Genomic DNA, 21,597 nt, shown 5'->3' on the forward strand with positions numbered 1-21,597 from the left:
CCCCACTTGAAAGGGTGGCTTGCTTCAGAAGAATTTAAACTGGACTTCACTCAATGACCAAGAATCAACTCTTTCTTTTCCTCTTTTATTTGAAAGTTGTCGAGATCACAATAGTAGCAGTGAAAAACCTTAAGCACAAACAAGAAAGCACAAACCGAAATTAACTATGACCAAAATTAAATACCCAAATCAAAAATATTTAGAATGCTGTCCAACGTTAATTTTTAACCTTACATTTCTAACATTTTATAAATTCCCATTTAGCAAATTTATTCATCAGCAATTTTTAAAACACACATTACTCATCAATCAATAAATATCTCAATTACACCATACATTATTTTAAATATCATGATTTTAGTCGTAGACATTTAGTCTAATTGAAACAGCACTTATCAAAATTAATCAAAAGGCTTTTAAAACAATTCCTAGCTCACCGGCTCCTTCTTCCTTTTGAACCAAGTCTCTTAATCCCACAGTGTCCATTTCCCCAGCATTTCCCCACAAACATTGCTTGTTGCCCTGTAAGTGAAACTGTGAGTGAAACCTTCAGGCTAATCATTAAATCATTGTCAGCTGGGACAGGACAGTCTGTTGCTTCCTGGCTGGGAGACACACCCAGGCCTAGATTCAGCCAGAGAAGGGCGGGGCCTGTGGCTCAGCTCAACACCTCCCACTCGAACTTCCCACGGAAACGCTGGAAAGATCGCATACAATCAATTTATGACCTTAGTCCCTCCTGGGCTTCCTGCCTGCTCCTCTACTGTCAGCAGGACTACCAACCGTCTGACATCCCTGTGAAGGATTGTGGACTGAATGTCCTTCGGAATTCAGGAACTAGGATGCTTGGATGCAGAATGGTTAAGTGTGAACCTCACATCTGGTGCGCAGGAACTTGATGCAACTCTAACATTCACATCCCGAACAATGCCTCTGAGGTCTGGATTGACACTAATGACTCTCCCAAGCTTAAAGTGACCCCTCAACGCATTTTGATCGCACAGCCAGACAATGTCTCCAACTGCAACATTTCTTTGAGTGGTGTGCCATTTACTTCTGACAAAGAGATTAGGCCCAACAAGCTGACTCCAGGACCTCCAGAATTTGTTAACCTGATGCTGCATTTCCTGAAGTCTTTTATAGGGATAACTTGCGAAGTCAAATGTTTTCCAATCACCACTTGATGAAGCTCGTCCCAGCAGGAGTGAATTAGGTGTAATATACTGGACAGTATCTTCCTGGCTCTGTACCCTGGCATCAATGGGGCGTTCGTTTGCAAGGCTAGCAGCAAGCTGAAGTGTTGTTTGAAACTCACTGAAGCTGAGCCCTGACTCTTTTCCAAGACTGTGAAATGCTTTTTTCACAACCCAAACAGCTGCTTCAGCAGACCCATTCCGATGAGGGGAATCCGCTGGTTGGATTTTCCACTGCCAGTCAGTTCCATTTTGAGCTGAGGTTTCTTCCACAGCAGACCTGTTCAACATATCCAGAAACTGATACAATTCCTCCAGAACAGGTTTGGCACCAACAAAATTGGTCCCTGGGTCAGACCAGATCTTTTTAGGATGCCCTCGAATTGCTGTGAATCGCTGGTAAGCCATTAGAAAACTCTCAGTTGACATGCTGTTGGCGAGCTCTGTGTGAATTGCTCTACTGACCATGCAGCAGAATAATAACCCCCAAACCTTTACTTTGACTCTCTTCTTCACATCATCCTTAACCTGATAAGGTCCAAACAGGTCAACTGTTGTAAACTCAAATGGGGCTGCTGGCCTGGTTCGCTCTTGAGGCAAATCACCCATCACTTGCTGACATAGTCTAGCTTTGGATTTCTTGCAGATCACACAATTTCCAATAACTTTCTGAGCAATTCTTCGTCCCTTGATGACCCATGCTCTCTTTCTCACCTTCAAAAGTGTTGCAGCCACTCCCTCATGACCTCTGTTGTGAGCTTCACAAACCAACAGCATTGAGACCCATGCACTGAATGGTAACAGAGGAACACCAATTCTATCTTCATTAAAAGCCTGGACTCTCCCACCACAGACCAGAAGCCCAGATTCTTCCTCTTTATAAACCACCAAACGATCTATTGTGGTGGCTGCAAAGGTGATGCCCTCTTGTGCAGCAAGAAAAATATCTCTTAGAGCATATTGACGCTCTGTTACAGTGATGACCCCAGCTGATGACACTGCCTCCCACTTTGGGGTTTCCATCATCTTCCTCTGGTCTACAAAGCGTTTGGCGGCCCGCCAGACTTGGGCGATTGTCCGAATGAGCAGAGTCAGATTACTGAATCGTCGTACATTCACCAGGTTCTGGACTGCTGTACCAGCAGGTGGTCTTCGAGGTTCTGGATCTGGTGGTTCTTTCTTTACCTGAGATCTTGTGAGCACTGCAGCAAAAGATTTTTTCTGCATCTTTCCGACAGTCTCTCTTGCATCAGATGAAACATCTTTTGGAGATTTAATTGGCCACTTATCAGATGGTAGACTCAGGAACTTCGGGCCTCGCTGCCACGCTGAATTTTCCCCTAAATCTTTTGAACCAGACCCTCGAGTGATGATATCTGCAATGTTTAGCAGACCAGGAATCCACCACCAATCCTGAAGTCGTGTGCTATTCTGGATTTCTCCAATCCTATTGGCAAAAAAGGACTGGAAGCCATAGTTTTCACGCTGAATTGCACAAAGGACAGTTTGGCTGTCGACGAGGTGGTACCACTGCTTTACTTGAATTTGGCAATGTTGCACAAAGTACCTCTTTAAGCGAGCGGCAAATACAGCTCCACACAGCTCTGCCTTGACTGCTTCCCCTTTGTGGTCTAAGGGTGTCAGTTTAGCTTTAGATTCCACCAATCTTACTACTGGACCTTGATCACATGCCCATCGCAAGTAGAGAACCACACCATAAGCCTGCTCACTGCCATCAGAAAAGGTTATTGCATCAGGCTCAGCAGGTGCGCCCTCTGGTGTCAGAGCTCTTGGAAACTTGATCTCGCCCAACTGAGCATACTCTTCAAAGAGACCGATGGCATCAGCTCTAAGCTTTTCTGAAAGTGCAAGGTCCCAGGTATCTTTGATGGTTATTTGCTTAGCCTCCTGAAATGCTTTGCGAACCAGGATGACCCCTTTTTGCTTGACAGGTGTTGTCAGACCAATTGGGTCATACAGTCTAGAAACTTGGCTGAGTAATTCTCATTGTGTCAGTGGGTCTGGAGTTTGAGCTTTCACCTGTTCTAGTCGAAGGTCTTTTCCAAGCCTCATTTTCCTTTTTCTCTTTGAGAAATTAATTCCAACCATGGCATGGAGCTTATCGCCTTCTGGGATGTAGCCCAAGCCAAGGGCCTTGTTGTCCTCTTCTTTGAGCTGATTCGGCAGAATCATAACTTTTGGAGTGTCTTTCTGTTCTTGCTTCCCCACAGATTGCCTCCCACTTTGGCCAGAGAAGACCCATGGTTTTAATTGGAACCCACCTGCATTTAGGATTTGCTCCACATTTTCTGTAATGAGTTTGAGCTGGTTTAAGCTATTATGAGAGGTCAAAAGATCATCAACGTAGCTATGCTCTTCTATTACTCTACGCTCCTCCACAAAATGACTGAACTGAGGGAGTTTAGCTGTCTCCTTTAGGGCAAGTTGAGCAATACAACCTGCTGGCTTATCACCAATGTAATTGCAAATTCACTCAGTTCCTCCTCCTCAGAATCACGCCACAGGAACCTATGTAGGTGCACCTCTCGGTCCTCAAGCCACACCGAATTATACATTTTTCGTATGTCCCCCAGAGCAGCAAACCTTCCACTTCGAAACTTGAGGAGCACAGTGCGAATTGAATTTAGCACATCAGGACCCTTTAGCAGGAGATCATTTAGACTCACCCCTTTGCATTTCTGACTACTGTTCCAGACCAACCTTACTGGAGTTGTGACGGAGTGTGGGTTTAGTGCTATGAGGTGGCTGATGTACCATACTGGACCTGCCCATATGTTCAAGATGTCTTTGGACAACTTGATTGCAGCTCGGCGTTCAACCATCTCACGAATTTGTGCTGCATATGCAGTCTTCCACTCTGACTCTTTAGCCAGCTGCCTCTCAGTCCTCATAAATGTAGCTTCAACTGCACTCCTATTACTGGGTAATGTGGCTGGATCTTCTACCCAGGGATACTTAGCATGCCAATGAGGCTTCTCACTGTGGCCATCAGCACCTACATATGTGAGTCCACTTTTGACCACTTCCAGCTCCCTTTCTTCAGCGAGGGTTATTTCTTTGCCTCCTGGCTGACAGTTTCCACAGCAGCAACCTCCACATTTTGGGACGCAGCCAGCACCAATGCTGTCCCATTCCCACCACTCTAGGAACCTGGATTTAGTAGCTGCAGAGCTGGATCTGTGAGGTTGAATGACTTGCAATGATTGCTTGTTTTGTGTAGTGTAACTTGGGGCTACACAGATGTGTTCTTCATACTTCGCAGCAGCAGTTCTCATAGATCTTGCAAAGTGTGTGCGTGATGTATGAGCTGATATAGTGACCTCTTCAGACAGCTCAGGATGGGTGCCAGCAACTGTTTTCCCCATCGGTCCATCCCACAACACGAGATCTCCAACAGTGCAGATTTTCTGTAGGGCTAGCTGGCCTTCTTTATGGCTTACCAGGAGGTGGATTTCTTTTGGCCTTGTCAAATCACTGAGTGGGATGCCTGGGAAGAACTTTTGCAATTTCTTTGGGGACACATGCTTATGGATGTCGGCAATACTGTCTAGGCCACATATGTCAAAGCCAAGGCCCGCGGGCCAGATCCGGCCCGCGAATTGATTATCTATGGCCCCCTGGACGATATTTAATTACTATTAGAACCGGCCCGCAGGCCACAGCCACCCGCTGGTGTTTTGCACGCACAAACACTACATTCCCCACAATGCAACGGTAGCCCGCGAAGTCACTGCAGCGCGCACAAGCGGTCAGCGCGGCGAAAATAACGTAATCGCAGTGGCTCAGCTCGTGCGCGAGCGTCTCGCGCGCTGTCGATTCGCGAGGTCGTGCATCTCTCGAATTTTGTACTTTGCGCGCGCCGCGCCTCAGCGCAATGAACGGTCATGTTTGCAGGGTTCATACATCTTTATAAGGTGGAATTAAAGCACTTGTACGTCACTTTCAAGGTTCATTTCAATATTTCCCAGCACGTTAAACTTAATTAAGTTAAATATTTATACATATATTCGAAATGATTCGAAATAATTCGCTTTTTATTCACATTATTTAATGGTTGTTTATTTTCAAAACGCCCAATATTAACGTCTTCACGTTCTCTCATGTTTCGTCCTGGAATTACAAGATACAAGAGAACTGTTCAGTCAGATAGTTATTTGTTGTGAAACGAAGTAGTTACAATTTCAAGCATTTTCAAGTACTTTAACTTAAATTCCAGCACTTTTCAAACCTTTACTTTATTCATGTTTGCTTGTTGAAAAATATTTTCACTTGAAAATAAGAAAATATTGCTTTATTCATTTAAGCATTAAATAATATACACTGTGTTAGGTCTTGGTTCAATAGGCTATGTGCAATCATTTTAATATCTTTTAATAAACATTGAACCAGTCCGGCCCTCGGCTTGTAGCAAATTTGTTTTTTTGGCCCTCGGTGTATTTGACTTTGACATCCCTGGTCTAGGCCATAACAAACCAGCTGATGGGACTTGAGAGTGCCTCTTGAACTGCGGATACGGATTCTTAGGAGGTATCGCTTTGTTTTGACAGAGACTTTCATGCCTCATACACCATGAACCACAAGAGTGATGTCTTCACCTCTGAGATTGAGTCGACCTGCTGCTTTATGTGTAATATAATTAGTATCAGAAGCTAGATCAATCAGGGTTCCAATTTTCTGTCCATCATTAGCTGTGACTTCTAGAATCATCATTAACAGGCCACTCCATCAAACCATTCTCCTCTAAAAGGCTTGAGTGACTTTTTGCAATATGGGCGACTCTTGACGCAGTGTTGCAAAATGCATCCCGGCACTGTTGAGCTAACTCAGGTGAGAGTTTCCTAAGGAGTTCTTCTTGGGCTTCAGTATAATTCCCCATATTGCCGCCTCCCACTGTTCCACTCCTTCTCCTTCTTTGCGTCATGCTCCCTCTAGATAGTTCAGCGTTTGGACACAGGTAGTAGTGGTGGTCTATGTCTCTCTTACTCTCACACCCAGGATTCTTACACAAAAATAAAGTTTTGCAGTGATCATCAGCATTGTGGACCTCCAGACATTTCCAGCAGGCTCCCAACTTCCTCACTGCATCCTTCTTCTCTGTAAGATTAAGTACACAGAATTTCTTGCAGAAGTACAACTTTTTCCTGTGTTTAACATCTCCACAGACAACACAACCTGAGACATGGCCACTTGATTGGTTCGTGGTTCTAGTCCTTGCTTGCCTCTGCTCAGGTCGAATTTCTTTCCTCTGTGAATCCTCATCCCTCAGTTGGTCAAGCTGCTCATAGATGCTCTCCTGACTCTTGAGGAAGGCCATTAGATTGTCAAAGCGCTTTTCTGGTTTAGTATGTATCCTCTCAGCCGCATAGAGAAGCCATTCTTTCTTCAATGCATCAGGAAGTTTGCTTTCAATTAATTTTGTCACTAGAGGATTTTTTTAAGCGCCCGTTTCACCAAGGTCATTTAAATCTTCAAGGGCTTTTTCAATGGCTTGGATTAGCTCAACAATTTTCTTAGGTTGATGATTTTTAACAGGTGGAAGTCTCTGGAGCTCCTCAACTATTTCAATAACAACAGCTAGTTGGCATCCAAACCTGTTTTCCAGTACACGGAATATGTCATCGGCTGTTTTGTAGGTCACCAGTCGAAGCTCTCTTATTATCTTCTCATCTAAACTGTCAATAAGCTGAAACTTTTTTACTACTCTTGACCCACTGGGTTCTCTTTGACTCTGCAGAGCCTCCCAATCTCTTCTCCATCGATAAAAGTCTCGCTTGATCCCAGTAAACTTGGGGAGGGAGGTTGGCTTTAATCGGATAGTTGCTGTTGGGATTGGGATACAAGATGTACTCTCCACTTTTCCAGCATTTTCCCTAGCCTTGGCTCCAATGAACTCTGCTTTTCTGGACATCAACCTTGGAACAATCTGCTCTAGCTCTCTTACACGCAGGTGAAAGTCTTTCTGCTCAGCTGGGGGAGCCCAACATTTCCACTGTATATACAACTCTTTTGCTTTCTTTACCAAACTTTCCATGTAGTCAAACATGAAGTCAAAGGCTTCTTTATTTCCACTAGAGTCAAAGGATATTATGCTCTCTGCTTTCTCCTCAGCAGCTTTTACCACCATTGTCAGTTCTTCTTCACCGAAGTTTGCCCAAAGTGTCTGCTGGACAAGGTCTTTCAGTTCATTCAGTTTTGTCTCACATTCTTTTGCAGTTTTTTCAATGTCAGCGTTTTGCAAATCACTTAACTGCGGGGTTTCTTCAGAATCTATTTGAAGGTTCAATTCTGCGAGATACTGAGCCTCCACATCCTCATTGGCTTCAATGACTTTGTTAGCCTCAATTATGAGTTTCTTGAGATTGTCTTTGAGCTCCTCTTCTGACATTATGACATGCATTCGGACAATGTTGTTGGCCAGCCTGGAGAATATCCGCTTTGCAGATGTTCTGTTTGTTTTAAGCTGCTCCAATGACTTTGATTCAGCCATTTTGGTTTTCCAGCAGAGTTGCTGCTCCAACCCCCAGAGGCGGTTTTTCACTGTCGAGTCCTTTTTAGGTTTAAACTGCAGGTTTCCCCCACTTGAAAGGGTGGCTTGCTTCAGAAGAATTTAAACTGGACTTCACTCAATGACCAAGAATCAACTCTTTCTTTTCCTCTTTTATTTGAAAGTTGTCGAGATCACAATAGTAGCAGTGAAAAACCTTAAGCACAAACAAGAAAGCACAAACCGAAATTAACTATGACCAAAATTAAATACCCAAATCAAAAATATTTATAATGCTGTCCAACGTTAATTTTTAACCTTACATTTCTAACATTTTATAAATTCCCATTTAGCAAATTTATTCATCAGCAATTTTTAAAACACACATTACTCATCAATCAATAAATATCCCAATTACACCATACATTATTTTAAATATCATGATTTTAGTCGTAGACATTTAGTCTAATTGAAACAGCACTTATCAAAATTAATCAAAAGGCTTTTAAAACAATTCCTAGCTCACCGGCTCCTTCTTCCTTTTGAACCAAGTCTCTTAATCCCACAGTGTCCATTTCCCCACAAACATTGCTTGTTGCCCTGTAAGTGAAACTGTGAGTGAAACCTTCAGGCTAATCATTAAATCATTGTCACCTGGGACAGGACAGTCTGTTGCTTCCTGGCTGGGAGACACACCCAGGCCTAGATTCAGCCAGAGAAGGGCGGGGCCTGTGGCTCAGCTGAACAGGCACGGTTCCCTGCCGAAGCACGGTTTGTTTGGCTAGTGTGAGCGCTCCAACCGTGCCCGGGCCCGGATCAGTTAACCGTGCTCGGGCCTGCTTGAAGAGGTGGGCCAGGGCACGATTCATGTGGACTCGGGCACGGTTCGCTTGGTGCCTCGTCTGATTGGTTCATTTCGCTGGAACTCAAACATGACGTGCAAAGCGATTAGCAGACAATCGTTGTGTTAAATTATCGATAAATCTGTGCTTGCACCGTGTTTCTGCACTCCCAAAACGACTCCAAAAATACAATAAAAAGAGAATCGTGAACTCCATAGTGTTGTGCGAGCGCGCTTTTTTCCAAATAAAGTCACGTTGTGATGACGTAAGCGTGCTCGGGCCGGTTTGATAAAGCGAGTGTGAATGCAGGCCAGAGGGGGAGAGGGGAGGGGGGATAACCGGGCTCCAGCACGGAACCAGCAAACCGTGCCTAGTGTGAGTACGCCCTTAAATTCTTTAGGAGACCAAAATAATGAGTTTTTGATAACAATTGTTTTTTTTTGTCCAGTTTCTTGCATGTCACTGCTGTCCAGAGGTGTCAATTCCAGGTTCAGAAAGTAAAAGTCCTCACCAGGATTTTGCTCAGGCTTCCTGGATTGTGTTGATTCCACTAATTTTACCTGGATTGCACTAATTTGAAAATCTAGCAAGCTTGAGCAAAATCCTGGTGAGGACTTTTACTTTCTGAACCTGGAATTGACACCTCTGTTGTCACAGTAGGCCCTTCCAGGTCCACAGGGGAGACGCCCACTCCCAGACACAACACCACAATCCCTCGTTTACAATCACATCTGTCTAATTAGCATCACCTGTTCTCAATCGCCACTGCCCCTTTATAATTGTAGAGGTTCTGTCATCCGGTGATGCACATTCCCCTCATCTGAAGCTTCAGAGCCACCCCATTGGACTTTGCCTGCCACTTGGACTTTTGAGAGTTGTGTTCATTTAGTGTGTGCTACTTTGCCAAGCTTTACTTAAAGCACTTACTGTGCCTTAACCCATAAGATCCCAGACCCAGATCACCTTAATAGAAAATTATGTGGGATTGAAAACAGACTGAATGGACCACAAGGAACACATTTCTGAATTTGTTTTTGAGATTTTACCTTTTAGTATCAAAGATCTGTAATGTTACAAATATGTCACATCGGGTGTTTGTGGTATATTTATTCCTAGTCTGAAAATACATCAAGTTTTTACTTAGTAAATCAGATTTTCCCTTTTATTTGCATTTATAACAACACTGCTGGTTAAAACTAACAATAATCTTTTTCAAATGTATTTGTTAACATATAAAAACTGTGCAAACCGTATAAAATTACGTCATATTGTGTGTGTGTGTGACTGTGTGTGTGAGAGACTGTGTCTGTGTGTATGACTGTGACTGTGTGTGTGTGACTGTGTGTGACTGTGTCTGTGTGTGTGTGACTGTGTCTGTGTCAGCTTCTGTGTGTATCAGCATCTGTGTGTGTCAGCATCTGTGTCTGTGTGTGACTGTGTCTGTGTGTGACTGTCTGTGTGTGTGTCTGTGTGTGACTGTGTCTGTGTGTGACTGTGTGTGTGACTGTGTCTATGTGTGGAACTGTGTGTGTGTGTCTGTCAGTGTCTGTGTGTGACTGTGTGTGTGTGTGAGAGACTGTGTCTGTGTGTATGACTGTGTGTGTGTGTGTGTGTGTGTGTGACTGTGTGTGTGTGTGTGTGTGTGACTGTGTCTGTGTGTGGGACTGTGTCTGTGTGGGACTGTGTGTGTGTCTGTGTCAGCGTCTGTGTGTGTGTCTGTGTGACTGTGTGTGTGACTGTGTGTGTGTGACTGTGTGTGTGTGACTGTCTCTGTGTGTGTCTGCGTGTGTGTGTGTCTGTCTGTGTGTGTGTGTGTGTGTGTGTGTGTGTGTGTGTGTGTGTGTGTGTGTGTGTGTGTGTGTGTGTGTGTGTGTCAGTGTCTGTGTGTGACGTAATTGTGGTTGTGGTTCTTCGGGGTCTTCATCTGAGCTCTCTTCACATCCCTCAAACTCACTGTCATCTCCAGTGATGATATTGAGTAAATCCTGAACACTGTATCGCTTATTGGAATTCATACTACAAATCATTAAAATTATGTTGAAATATGGTCAACATACAGTAAAAGTCTTATTTGTGTTAAATGTCACATAAAACCATGGAGCGATATACTGTTATGTAATAATTGTTTAATAATATATTTTAATACTAAATTTATCTTAAATTAATTTTATTTTAGGTTTATATTTGCCTAAATATGCATTGAATTGAACATCAGAAAATATTGATTGAAAACAATTGAATTAATTGATTAGCTTATTTGCATTTTTCTTATTGTGACAAGGAGGTCACATGGCATCTTACGTAACTATCTGAAGGTTAAAATCCCTATGTGACATATATAGACAAGAACCTTTTCCTAACTTCTTTTTTATAATTTTGTTCAAGAAATTGGGTCAAAACAGAATATATGTAATATAGGACATGTTTTTGAGAAGATAGAATTGTTAAATGGTCTGGGACATACCTTTATAAACAAAATCAGGCTTTTTAAAAATGAGCAGATTTTGTGTCTTGTGCCAATCAAGCACACCACCTGAGGTCACATGTACAAATAAATTCACAACTGTCACATGACTGCATCCAGGAAGTGTCCTGTGTGTCACTTAGGGATAGTATGAGTTAAAATGAAGGATTAACTTATATAAGGAACATACCGGCCATTTAAAGTGTTTGTAACACATTTGTCACCATGGTATCTTATTATTTTGCTTGAGCTGTACGTCTGATGGATGTTGCAATAGACCAGACTTTATAGCTCAACCTCCGCCTCCTGCTGCTTCTGCCTTGTGACAACTGTTGATTAATTTATACACAAGAAAACTAATAAAATTACTTAAGGTGATTCTAGATATCAAAATTGAACCTGGAGTCTGTTCAAATTAACGTGTGGATTTTTCTGAATCACTGGAGTTTATCAAGAGTAAGGTTCTACTCTTGTTCATGCCACTGCAGAGTCAAGTCATCCTCTTGCCACTATGTGAGATGAAACCTTTTGCACTGTACCATAGTGACTGTGTCAGTGTCTGTGTGCAGTGGGTGAAGCCATCTACTCCAATGGCATCCACAGTCACCTCTTTATTGGATGTTTCCCAAGTCTCTCCTGCTGTGGCCTCCTCTCCATCTCATGAGCTTCAGTGTCTCTAGCTTCCTTCCCCAAGCTGCAAACTCTGTCACTCTGTCTGAGATCTCTGCGAATGTAAAATGGACACAGATTCAGTGTTATATCGCCGGTGGATGGCGCCAGAGCTAGCGAACTAGTAACGTATTGAATCATATATGTGGATCTGAGGTAAATAAACTGGATATTTTTTTTCGGCGTGAGATATCGGAAGTGTGGCGTGAGAGCGTGTGAAAACAGTGAGAGTTGGCAACCCTGGTGGGGGAATCTATGAGCTATGCAGTACAGATCAGCATTTGTACCAGAGTACAGCTAAATATGATGATGCTCTGCTGAACAGGCTCAAAACATTTCACGAGTCCTCAAGCCACGTGGAAGTGAAAGATAACTCAACCACTTTTATTAAATATAACAACATATAATACAAGATTTCATATATATTATAAAAATACATATAAAATAATATTTGAATAGACATGGGAGAGACCCTTTCAGATAAATAGGTTGTTATTTAGAACAATTATCTGAAATGTCCTTCTGTATCAGACAGCATGTGAAGTTCATCAAGCTTGCTGACACAAACATAAAACAGTGACTAAACGTTTATGCGTGAGACTGATTCACTATGCACATGTAGGTCTAATCATGCCTGTCCACAGTTTATATAATGATGCTGGGCCTTTATGATACATGTGCTACCTGAGTGAGGGTCTCAGAGAGCCTTTGAGGGAACTTTACCCATAAGGTGTTTCTTGGTATTCTTCATTGGTCTAAAAACAATTACAAAACATTTTGGAGCAAAAATACAAAGAATCAATCCAAAGCTTGAGGCCAGAATAGCGAATATCTCCACAGCTACAGTGAATTTTCCAGGAGAGCTCACATAAGCTGGAATAAAGGTGATCCAAACTGCACAGAATATGAGCATGCTGAATGTGATGAATTTAGCTTCATTAAAGTTATCAGGCAGTTTCCGTGCTAGAAAAGCCAAAATAAAGCATAACACAGCCAGCAGTCCAATATAACCCAGAACAGCCCAGAAACCTATGCTTGATCCCAAATGACATTCTAGAATGATCTTTTCCTTGTAGAGCTTTAGATTTTTAAAAGGGAAAGGAGGAGATACTTTTAACCAAATCACACAAATAGTGGCCTGTTTGAGAGTGAAGGCAAGAACACTGAGTCTCTGCTGTGGAGGCCCAAACCATTTCATGACATTACTGCCTGGATGTGTAGCCCTGAAGGCTATTAACACTACTATTGTTTTCCCCAGAACACAGGAGATGCAGAGGACGAAGGTGATCCCAAACGCTGTGTGGCGCAGCATACAGGACCACTCAGAGGGCTGACCAATGAAAGTGAGTGAACAGAGGAAACACAGACTCAGAGAGAAGAGCAGCAGGAAGCTCAGCTCTGAGTTGTTGGCTCTTACGATGGGAGACGTCCTGTGTTTGTAGAAGACTGCACCTACAGACACAGTAATGAAGGCCCCAGTGATGGAGAACACTGTCAGAATAATGGCCAGAGTATCATTCCAGGACAGGAACTCAACAGGTTTGGGGAGGCAGCTGTCTTGTTTGGTGTTTGGCCAGAACTCAGGAGGGCACCGCACACAGTCCAGAGAATCTACAATGTGATGAAAGTAGATCCACATATCAGAAACAATTCTCTAATTGTCAGGACTGGCTCGGCTGCCACTCCCTCTACCACCAGGAGGGGCACCCGAGTCAGTCCTAGACTTGCGTGACGTAATCAGCAATGATCCGTTTCAGCTGTCTGAAGGCTTCTTAAGGAAGCTTTGGGAAACGGATCATTGCTGATTCGTTGTGGTTTTCCTATGCGATCTCAGCCGGTATCCTCATTCTCTGTGGTTACTACTGTCAAGTACAAGGTGTCTCATCACCGCTCTCTCTGTCTCTCTGTTTTGTCTCCTGCTCTCCTTCGAGATATCTCTCCTGCATCGCTCCCTGACCTACCTCAAGTTTTCACAAGCCTGTCATTTTTTTGTCTTTATTTTTGTGAAGGGTTTTGTTTTGTTGCAGCGTTTTCTGCCTGCTGGCCAGCTTCCTTCCCTGGCGTTTTCAGTTTAGTTTTCACGTTGCTTTTATCCGCGCTATTTTATTACATTTGTTGTTTTTTTTCTTTCTCCCGTCTCCTTACGGTTGAGCTTTTGTTTTTCCACAATCGTTTTTGTTTATTGTTTTACCGTGCTCTCACGGCTTATATTGTTTCTCTTTCACGCGTCGAGTTTTCCGCGTTTGTTTTTGTTTGTTTGGTTCAGCGTGATCTCATTCTTTATTATTATTCTTGCATTCTGTTTTTACTAACGCAGTTGTGGTGTTAGACGGCACTTGGGTCCTCCTTTTCACACTTTTTATATTGTAGCTATGATTTGTTGCCTTGCTTGTATGGAACCTGGGTTAGACTGCGTATTAATTTGTCTGGGTCCGCTGGTTGCTCCACCACTAGTGGTGGGTATCACCACTGATTTCCCATTTCGATTCAATATCGATTCTTGTAGGGACATTTCAGTTAGAATAAAAAGTGTAGTTTGAATGTGAAATGTTGTAATGATACAAGGAACACTAAAACTTTATTAAAATGTATTAAGATATTAATGTTTATACTGTGAACAACAGTTACATTCTTTTTATAATATCAATTAATGCACACTCTTCCACATAGCTCCTTTACCAGAAAAGGCATTGAAAGTGGTTTTGAACAGCCTTTTAAAGTGCAAATTAAGTAGTTTTTTTTACATGTAACAAAAACATTTATGAACATAGTTCTGAATATTGTAAACATTAAGGTCCAAAAAAAGATTTATTCATGACTGCTTTCTGACATCTTGGAGATTGTCAAATTTTTCTGCAAGAAAAGGAGCTGATCAACATGTTGAGGAGTGAGACAGCTCCTTTGTACGGAGCCCGTAAGGTGACATAGTGTAAAAAATATAATAACGCGTGGCCATGACTTAGTAATGCGTGCGAACGTGTGCGAACGCCTTACTAACGCATGGCCACGACTTACTAACGCGTGCGAACGAGACAATTAACGCGTGCGAACGAGATAATTAAGTATTACTTTATATAATGCCAGGTTTACCTTCCTTAGGCAGGCAGTTGGTGCACATCCCCTCCTTGGTAGTCAGTTGCGAACATCCCTTGGAACTGCTTGATTTGCTGTGAAAAAATAAAACTTTGTTGCCGCGCGTGAAAGGCGACATTAGTATCTCGTTCCCACGCCTTAATGATCTCGTTCCCACGCCTTAATTATCTCGTTCGCACGTGTTAATAAGTCGTGGCCACGCGTTATTATTTTTTTACACGATGTCACCTTACGGGCTCCGTACCTTTGTGCAGTAACAATATTGCCAGCTATTGAGAAAACTTCACAGCTTTATACTTGACGCGTCGCAATCGGCATGAGGGTCCGCGCACCAAAAACGACGTAATCGCGGTGGCTCCGCTCGTGCACTGTCGCTTCACGCGGTCGTGCACCTCTTGAATTTTGTAACTTAGCACGCGCCACGCTTCAAAACAATGAACAAAGTCATGTTTGCAGGGTTCATACACCTTTAAAAGGTGGAATTAAAGCACTTCGGTTATTTTTTTGGCACGGGGGGAACTTGTAGATAGTTTAATCGCAAATGCCTTCTCTAGTGGAGTTTGTTTGGGTTCTGGAGTTTTTTGAATATCAGGATGGTGTCACGTTAAATGATTTCTCAGATTTGTGGTATTCCCACAATATTTCACCTCCATGTTGCACAGTTTACACACGGCTGTGCTTTTATCCAACTCTTCCCTACCATCATGGTTTCTGAATCCAAAATGTAACCATACATCTACAGGGTTGCCAACTTTTCAAGATCGCTTGGAGTGAGATTTGAACCTGGAGGGGGTGGCAGTGTAAATTGGACACAAATTAAGTATTATATCGCGATCGATCGCTTGCCAGTTTTTGGCGCCAGAGCGAACTAGTAACTCATTGAATCATAGATCTATTCATTGAGTCATAGAGGTACATTTTTTCACTCTTGCTGCAGCCATGCTTAACTGATCACCCCAGCCAAGTGGCGGTGCTCAAGAAAAAAAAGGCTGATCTCGCGAGATAAAACGCGAGACGTTAAAACGGTACGCATATGCGGGGAAAATTAGCTAATTCTAAAGATCGATCATCTTTAAAAAAAAAAAAAAACAAAAAAGATCGATCATCTCAGGTTTCATAAATCGATATCGAATCATTCAAATGAAAATCGATTTGAATCGAAAGATCGATTTTTTAAACACACCCCTATCCACCACCGCTAAAAATGGCACAGCATACCTGTGCACAACATTGTGCAGGACCCCACATGCCCTCACAATACGACACACCTTCTCTGGCCAATACAGGAGCATTCCCCCAGTCCTGACTAGCCAGCACCACCGGCTTTTCAGCTGCCCAATCACCCTCTCTACGACTGACTGGGTGCAAGAATGGAGAGAATTGTATCTCCGCTCCCAGTCAGTCTATGGATTACAAAGGGTCATCAGCCACGCCTTGAGCGCATAGCTGCTGTTTCCTAAGTAATTTAACAATTGCCCATGTTTTAAATTAATGTAATAATGCTTTTATTTAAATGCTTTAAATTTGTTGCTTACCAAGAAGCCACCCATCACGCACTCTGCTAGCTTGTAGGCCTAATCTTATCCCAACCATGCTGTTTGTAAGGATGTACGAATCATTGGGTTGATCCAGGCCAACGTGCCACTACATTAGTAAGGCACATTTTTGGATCACAGATTATTTGTACGTTTATGGAATTAAAGTGCTTTCTATTCACATAAGCAAATTTCTCCTCAGATGGTGCCTTTATAGAAATGTGCAGTCGATCGCTCAGATTACATTAGGGAAACCCGCTAATGCGCTATTGCGGCTATTGCAAATTGCGCTTTAATGTTTGCCTGGTCAACCGCTTCATATGGGAACTTTATATAACTAGCTGACATGCAGATGATCCCACCCAAAACAGCTGGCATGGCACGGCTCAAAGATGACTGAGATATCCCCGACCGGTCTGCCAGTTCTCTTTGAAACGACTCAGTTGCCTGGAAGCCGAGCGTTGTCAGCACCTTTCTCTCTCAAAAACTGGACCCAACTCAGCACAAGAGGACAGCTCTTGGAAATCTGAAATGGCTTATAAGCAAGTCATCATCATGGGCCAAAAAATCATAATGGTCACGGAAAACAAGCTCTCAGCGAATTCAGCCATTAGCAATATCTTCCAGTAATGCCAACGCTGCCATCTCCCAAGAACTCCAGCGCAACATTTCATGCATGTTTATATAATCTAGGCTAAGTGGAAACACATTGAATGATAATGTCAGTAAGGCAGTGAAATTGTCTGATTCAATTACTGTTTAGTTTTCTGATTAATTTACTTTAGTTTACACAATACAGGCTTTATTACAATGTGCGCGTAAATGATATCTTAATAGTTGTAATTTCAATGCATCACCTCTAAGTGTCGCTAATTGACAATAACATAGAAACATGCGTATGCCTTAAGTGAAAGTGTCATGAGTGTACGCACTTTCTCACGTTCAAATCACATTTAGTACATCTGACCGTTTGCGTGAAACATAGCGTTCGCAATGTTTTGTACGTACGCACCGTTCGTACATGAGGCCCCAGGTGTGTAAACTTCATTTTCTGCAAACCTACATTCTGTGATTTTCTTTTCAAAGAGCATTGCAAATTTATATATCAAAATGTACAAAAATGTAAACAACATGTTTTCTTGGTAAATTTGAGTTTGGAATACTCCTACAGACTGTCTTACAGATGTAAACTTCACCATATTAATTAACTTAATTAACTTAAATTAAGATGTAAACTTCACCATATTATTAACTTCGTATAATACTGCTGTTTCTATATATAATATAAATGCAGAATGCTGCTGTGTCAAACGTGTTCTGGCCTGCACTGCATTGAGCACACACATATATCTTTGTTCACCTAACACAAAGACAAGGCTAGTAAAACAATCATTGTTCATGATTCTCTTTGATGTGCTACCTGTATTGTTACTGATCTCCCCCTCTGCACATGGTATACAGTCATAGCAGCAGACAGGCCTTCCCTTCTGTACAGCCTTCCTGGTGCCTGGAGGACAGCTCTCACTGCACACAGACACTGGAACCTTGGAAAGGCAACAGGAATGAAAGAAATTAGCAAAACATTCATTCAGGTCAGGTGTTGAAGTTTATATCACCTGCTTCAGATGGAGTACAGCATGTGTCATACAGTACCTCTGTCTGTCCTCCCACCCAGCTGATATCACTGCTCATGCTGAACTCCTGTCCTCTCGGTTTCGATGAATCATAGTAGCCCACTGGCACCAAGTCTAAAGCACCATCCTTCTTAAACTGCAAGTTTATGAGCTCATAGGCAGCTACAGGGTCTCCGTTTGAGTCAAAGTTGACCTGGTAACCATTCTTTGTGGTGAAGTTTACTTTCTTGAGCTGGTCGAGTATCTGAAATTGATATGACTTAATGAAAGGTCATTACAATGGGTATATTCCACTACCGAAAAAAATAGTCTAGATGCAGATAATACCGTATTACATTAATACAATGCTGTATAGTTAGTGGACATTTATCCATTAAATCTAAATATATAAATTAAGATTTAAATACCTGCCATGAGACAAATTCATTAGTTTTGTCGCAGTGCATGTCATTACAGATTATTCCGTGGATAGCATGGGCTATGGCGTATGTAGCTTTATATACTAAGTTTGTGATGCGCAGCTGAGACGTGTCTGTGTATGGGTTCTGTAGCGCGCGGATGTCCTCACTGCCGTCACATTCCCGCACGCCTGTCCGCCCTTTTAGGCTACAGCTGAACGAGCTCTCCCAAAATTCCGTTAATATGGGCAATTTCAATGCTTGTGCTGGAGAAAGGTCTAGTAGAAACTCACGAAGACCTGGGATGACTGACCGGGGGAAACCAAATCCTAAAGCGCCGGCACAAATGTTATACCGCAAAAAGTCTGGATGTATGATCCATGATTCACTGGCTATCAACTGAAGCGGAGGCAATGGCTTTCGTACCAGTTCTTCCACGAGAAACTTCATGTCGCTTGAGGTTAGAAACGCTACTATTACTCGGGCCGTTGATCTACGGATGACGTTTGCTACTCTCTCCAGTTTACTGCGCGGTTGTGTCCTAACGTAAGCCACGGAGTACTCCACACAGATCCCCTCCTCCTGCGCAGCCTGTAGAAACGTTGCCATTCCGTAGTTTCCATAGTCGTTGTCGCTGCGTACTGCCCCAATCCATGTCCAGCCGAAATACTTCACCATTTTTGCCAATGCAGCCGCTTGGTGTTGGTCACTAGGTACCGTCCTGAAGAAGGTGGGAAATTCACGCTTATCGCTTAGGCACGCGCAGGTTGCGGAATGACTCACCTGCAAGTCAGTGGGTGTTGGAAAAGAGAATGATTCAGTATGCTGATTTAGTTATAACGTTGCACATATTTCTCGGCACATCTTAAAATAATATATGTGACATAATTTATAAAGCATTGTTTCACAACTATTTATGTCTTTAAACTAATGATATTCACCTGTGGAATTCCAAAAAGCCCGAGCGTTCTGGCCATGGCAATTGACGGAGTGGAGGAAGAATGTCCTACGACAGCTGGAACAGCAGCAGCTGTAGAATTTAAACAGGCATCGGTGTCGTTGAATACGGGGTCCAAGCCATTTGCAAACTGAAAGGCAACTTTCACTGATATCGGCACATCAGAGCACGAGTCGTATATCTGGTAGCCTAACGTAATGCCCGGCAGGAGATCTGTTCTGTTATTGATCTGGTTGATTGTAAATTCCAAGGCCCGTGCGAAGCGCAACTGCCTGAATTCCATGCTAAAACAAGACATAAAACTATGAATACATCAGGCAAACACACAGCTTGTAATGTCTTTAAAATAAGTAGTACAAGACTTGAAAAAGTAACAGCTTAACAATTTCATTTCTCATTGTAATTGTAAATAAATGACAAATCAATTCAACCCTCACAGACAGACCTCCCAGCGCACTGTGGTAGTGCTGGCATCATCGTGTATGTGGTCTGCTCTGATCTCACGTAGTAGTGAATAGAGAATATCCCTCCAATTATAAAATCTCCATCCATAGACAAAATAGGTATCTGAGGCTCAGCCCACAGTCTGCAGCTGACTGGGTTTGCTTTACATCCTGCAGAACAGAACACAGTCATCCACAGCACTGATACAAATGGCACCAGACTTGAAGTGATCTGCATGGTGGGCTCGGTGTCTCCCAGCACTCTGAATGTCTGGATGTCTGCTCTACAGTGGTTTATATAGCAGCTTTGTAGTGAAGGCCTGTCTGTAAATGTGGGTGTGAATTGAGCAGAAGAGGTGTGGTTATGTGTTCAGTGTTAATCATAATTAAGATCTCAAAGTTTTCTGATGTCTATAGTGCATACAGTATGTGCAATTTCAAAACATTTTATACATTATCTTTTCAATTTAGTAGATTAAAAATTGAACCTTTTGAGTTAATTTTCTTGTCCATTTGCTGTGCAATAGTATGACAATGTCTTTCATGAAAGTGATATGTCAAATCTTTTAAACAAATCAATTGTTTCAGGAAATCTGTCTCTGGAGACTGACGTCTGCTGAGTGGATTGTGCCATAAATGAAAACGTCTACAGCTGCACACTGTAAAAACGAAAAAGTTGAGAAAACTTACTGGCAGTTACTGCACTCGATTTTTGAATTTTGATCCCAACTCAAAGTCTTATGTTTTTAAGAAATTCACTCACAGTTGAGCCAACTTATTATTTCTTGTTCCAGTTATTTATTTTTCACAGGTATATAAACTTCAGATTTTAAGTATTGCCTACAAATAATTCCAAATGATTCAAGTTATGCTAACTTATTATATCTTGTTCAGATAATTTATCTTGCCCATGTATATGAAACTCAAAATGTAAGTTTTACATACCAAGAGTTCCACATTTTTTTAAGTTGTGCCAACTTATTGTAGCTTGGTGTGGGAGAAAAAGGCCACAGACAAGTCCATTCTTATCAAGAACAGAGGTTTTATTCTCACCTCGCAAGAAAATTGGCACTCACAGGCACAATCAGATCAAACTCAAGGCCTCAAATAGCTTTGCCTTGCACATGAAACACAGGGGGAGGTCATGAAGACAGCAACGTTACACATACATGGAGGGGGAACTCAGATAATGCACATGTACATAAAAAATGGACCAGGGTGACTTAACTAATAACACAATTAATAATCATTGATAACACTATACAGACATAAACACCACATAATACACATAACAGGGCCGGAGCCGCAAGGACTCATGGGTAATGACGTCATCCTCTGGCACCCCCCATTGGCCCGACGCTACAATATCTTGTTCAGATAATGTATATTTCCATACCTGTCAAGTATCCCGTTTTGGCCGGGAAAGTCCCATATTTACCGCTCTGTCCCGACGTCATCCCGTATTTTTATTTTCCCGTATTTTTCCTGTATTTTCAGTTTTCAATGTTTATTTTTTTTAAAGCATTCATGTGCCGCTCCAAACAGAATTCTGTCACTAGCCTCGCGAGAACTACCACCCAGACTACTGCAGGTGGCAGTTCTCGCGAGGCTAGTGACAGAATTCTGTTTGGCCCGGCACATGAATGCTCTAAAAAAATAACAATTGAAAACTCACGGGTTTAGTCACATTTGTAGTTCAAAACATATTTGGGGTGTTTTTTCTTCACTTTTTGCCACTCCAAAGATGTTTTCGTCTCTCCTACAGCCTCGATTGCAGCTATATGCAAATAACCGATTATGCAAATTAGGTGATGACGTCACATACGGGAAATGTCTCGTATTTTTAAATACAAAACTTGACAG

The 21,597-nt window shown here is 42.3% G+C and overlaps 1 protein-coding gene across 1 annotated transcript; it reads right to left on the reverse strand.

Moving 5' to 3' along the window:
* Window positions 1–12,370: 12,370 nt before the first annotated feature.
* On the reverse strand, window positions 12,371–19,972 carry LOC143508874 (extracellular calcium-sensing receptor-like). The gene is made up of 6 exons (XM_076997476.1): window positions 19,737–19,972; window positions 19,275–19,575; window positions 18,343–19,116; window positions 17,955–18,179; window positions 17,722–17,845; window positions 12,371–13,284 (listed from the first exon to the last, which is right to left on the reverse strand). The coding sequence occupies exons 1-6, from the start codon at window positions 19,970–19,972 to the stop codon at window positions 12,371–12,373; spliced, it is 2,574 nt and encodes an 857-aa protein (XP_076853591.1).
* Window positions 19,973–21,597: the final 1,625 nt, after the last annotated feature.

The sequence above is a fragment of the Brachyhypopomus gauderio genome, chromosome 2 (assembly GCF_052324685.1).
Source record: "Brachyhypopomus gauderio isolate BG-103 chromosome 2, BGAUD_0.2, whole genome shotgun sequence".
Classification (NCBI taxonomy): domain Eukaryota; kingdom Metazoa; phylum Chordata; class Actinopteri; order Gymnotiformes; family Hypopomidae; genus Brachyhypopomus; species Brachyhypopomus gauderio.

Coding starts and splice junctions, on each gene's coding strand:
- LOC143508874 (XM_076997476.1), bottom strand. CDS start 19,972: ATGCAGATCACTTCAAGTCTGGTGCCATTTGTATCAGTGCTGTGGATG. Junction 18,180..18,342: donor ATGAATTTGTCTCATGGCAG/GTATTTAAATCT, acceptor TATCAATTTCAG/ATACTCGACCAGCTCAAGAA. Junction 13,285..17,721: donor GGAGATCAGTAACAATACAG/GTAGCACATCAA, acceptor ATCACATTGTAG/ATTCTCTGGACTGTGTGCGG.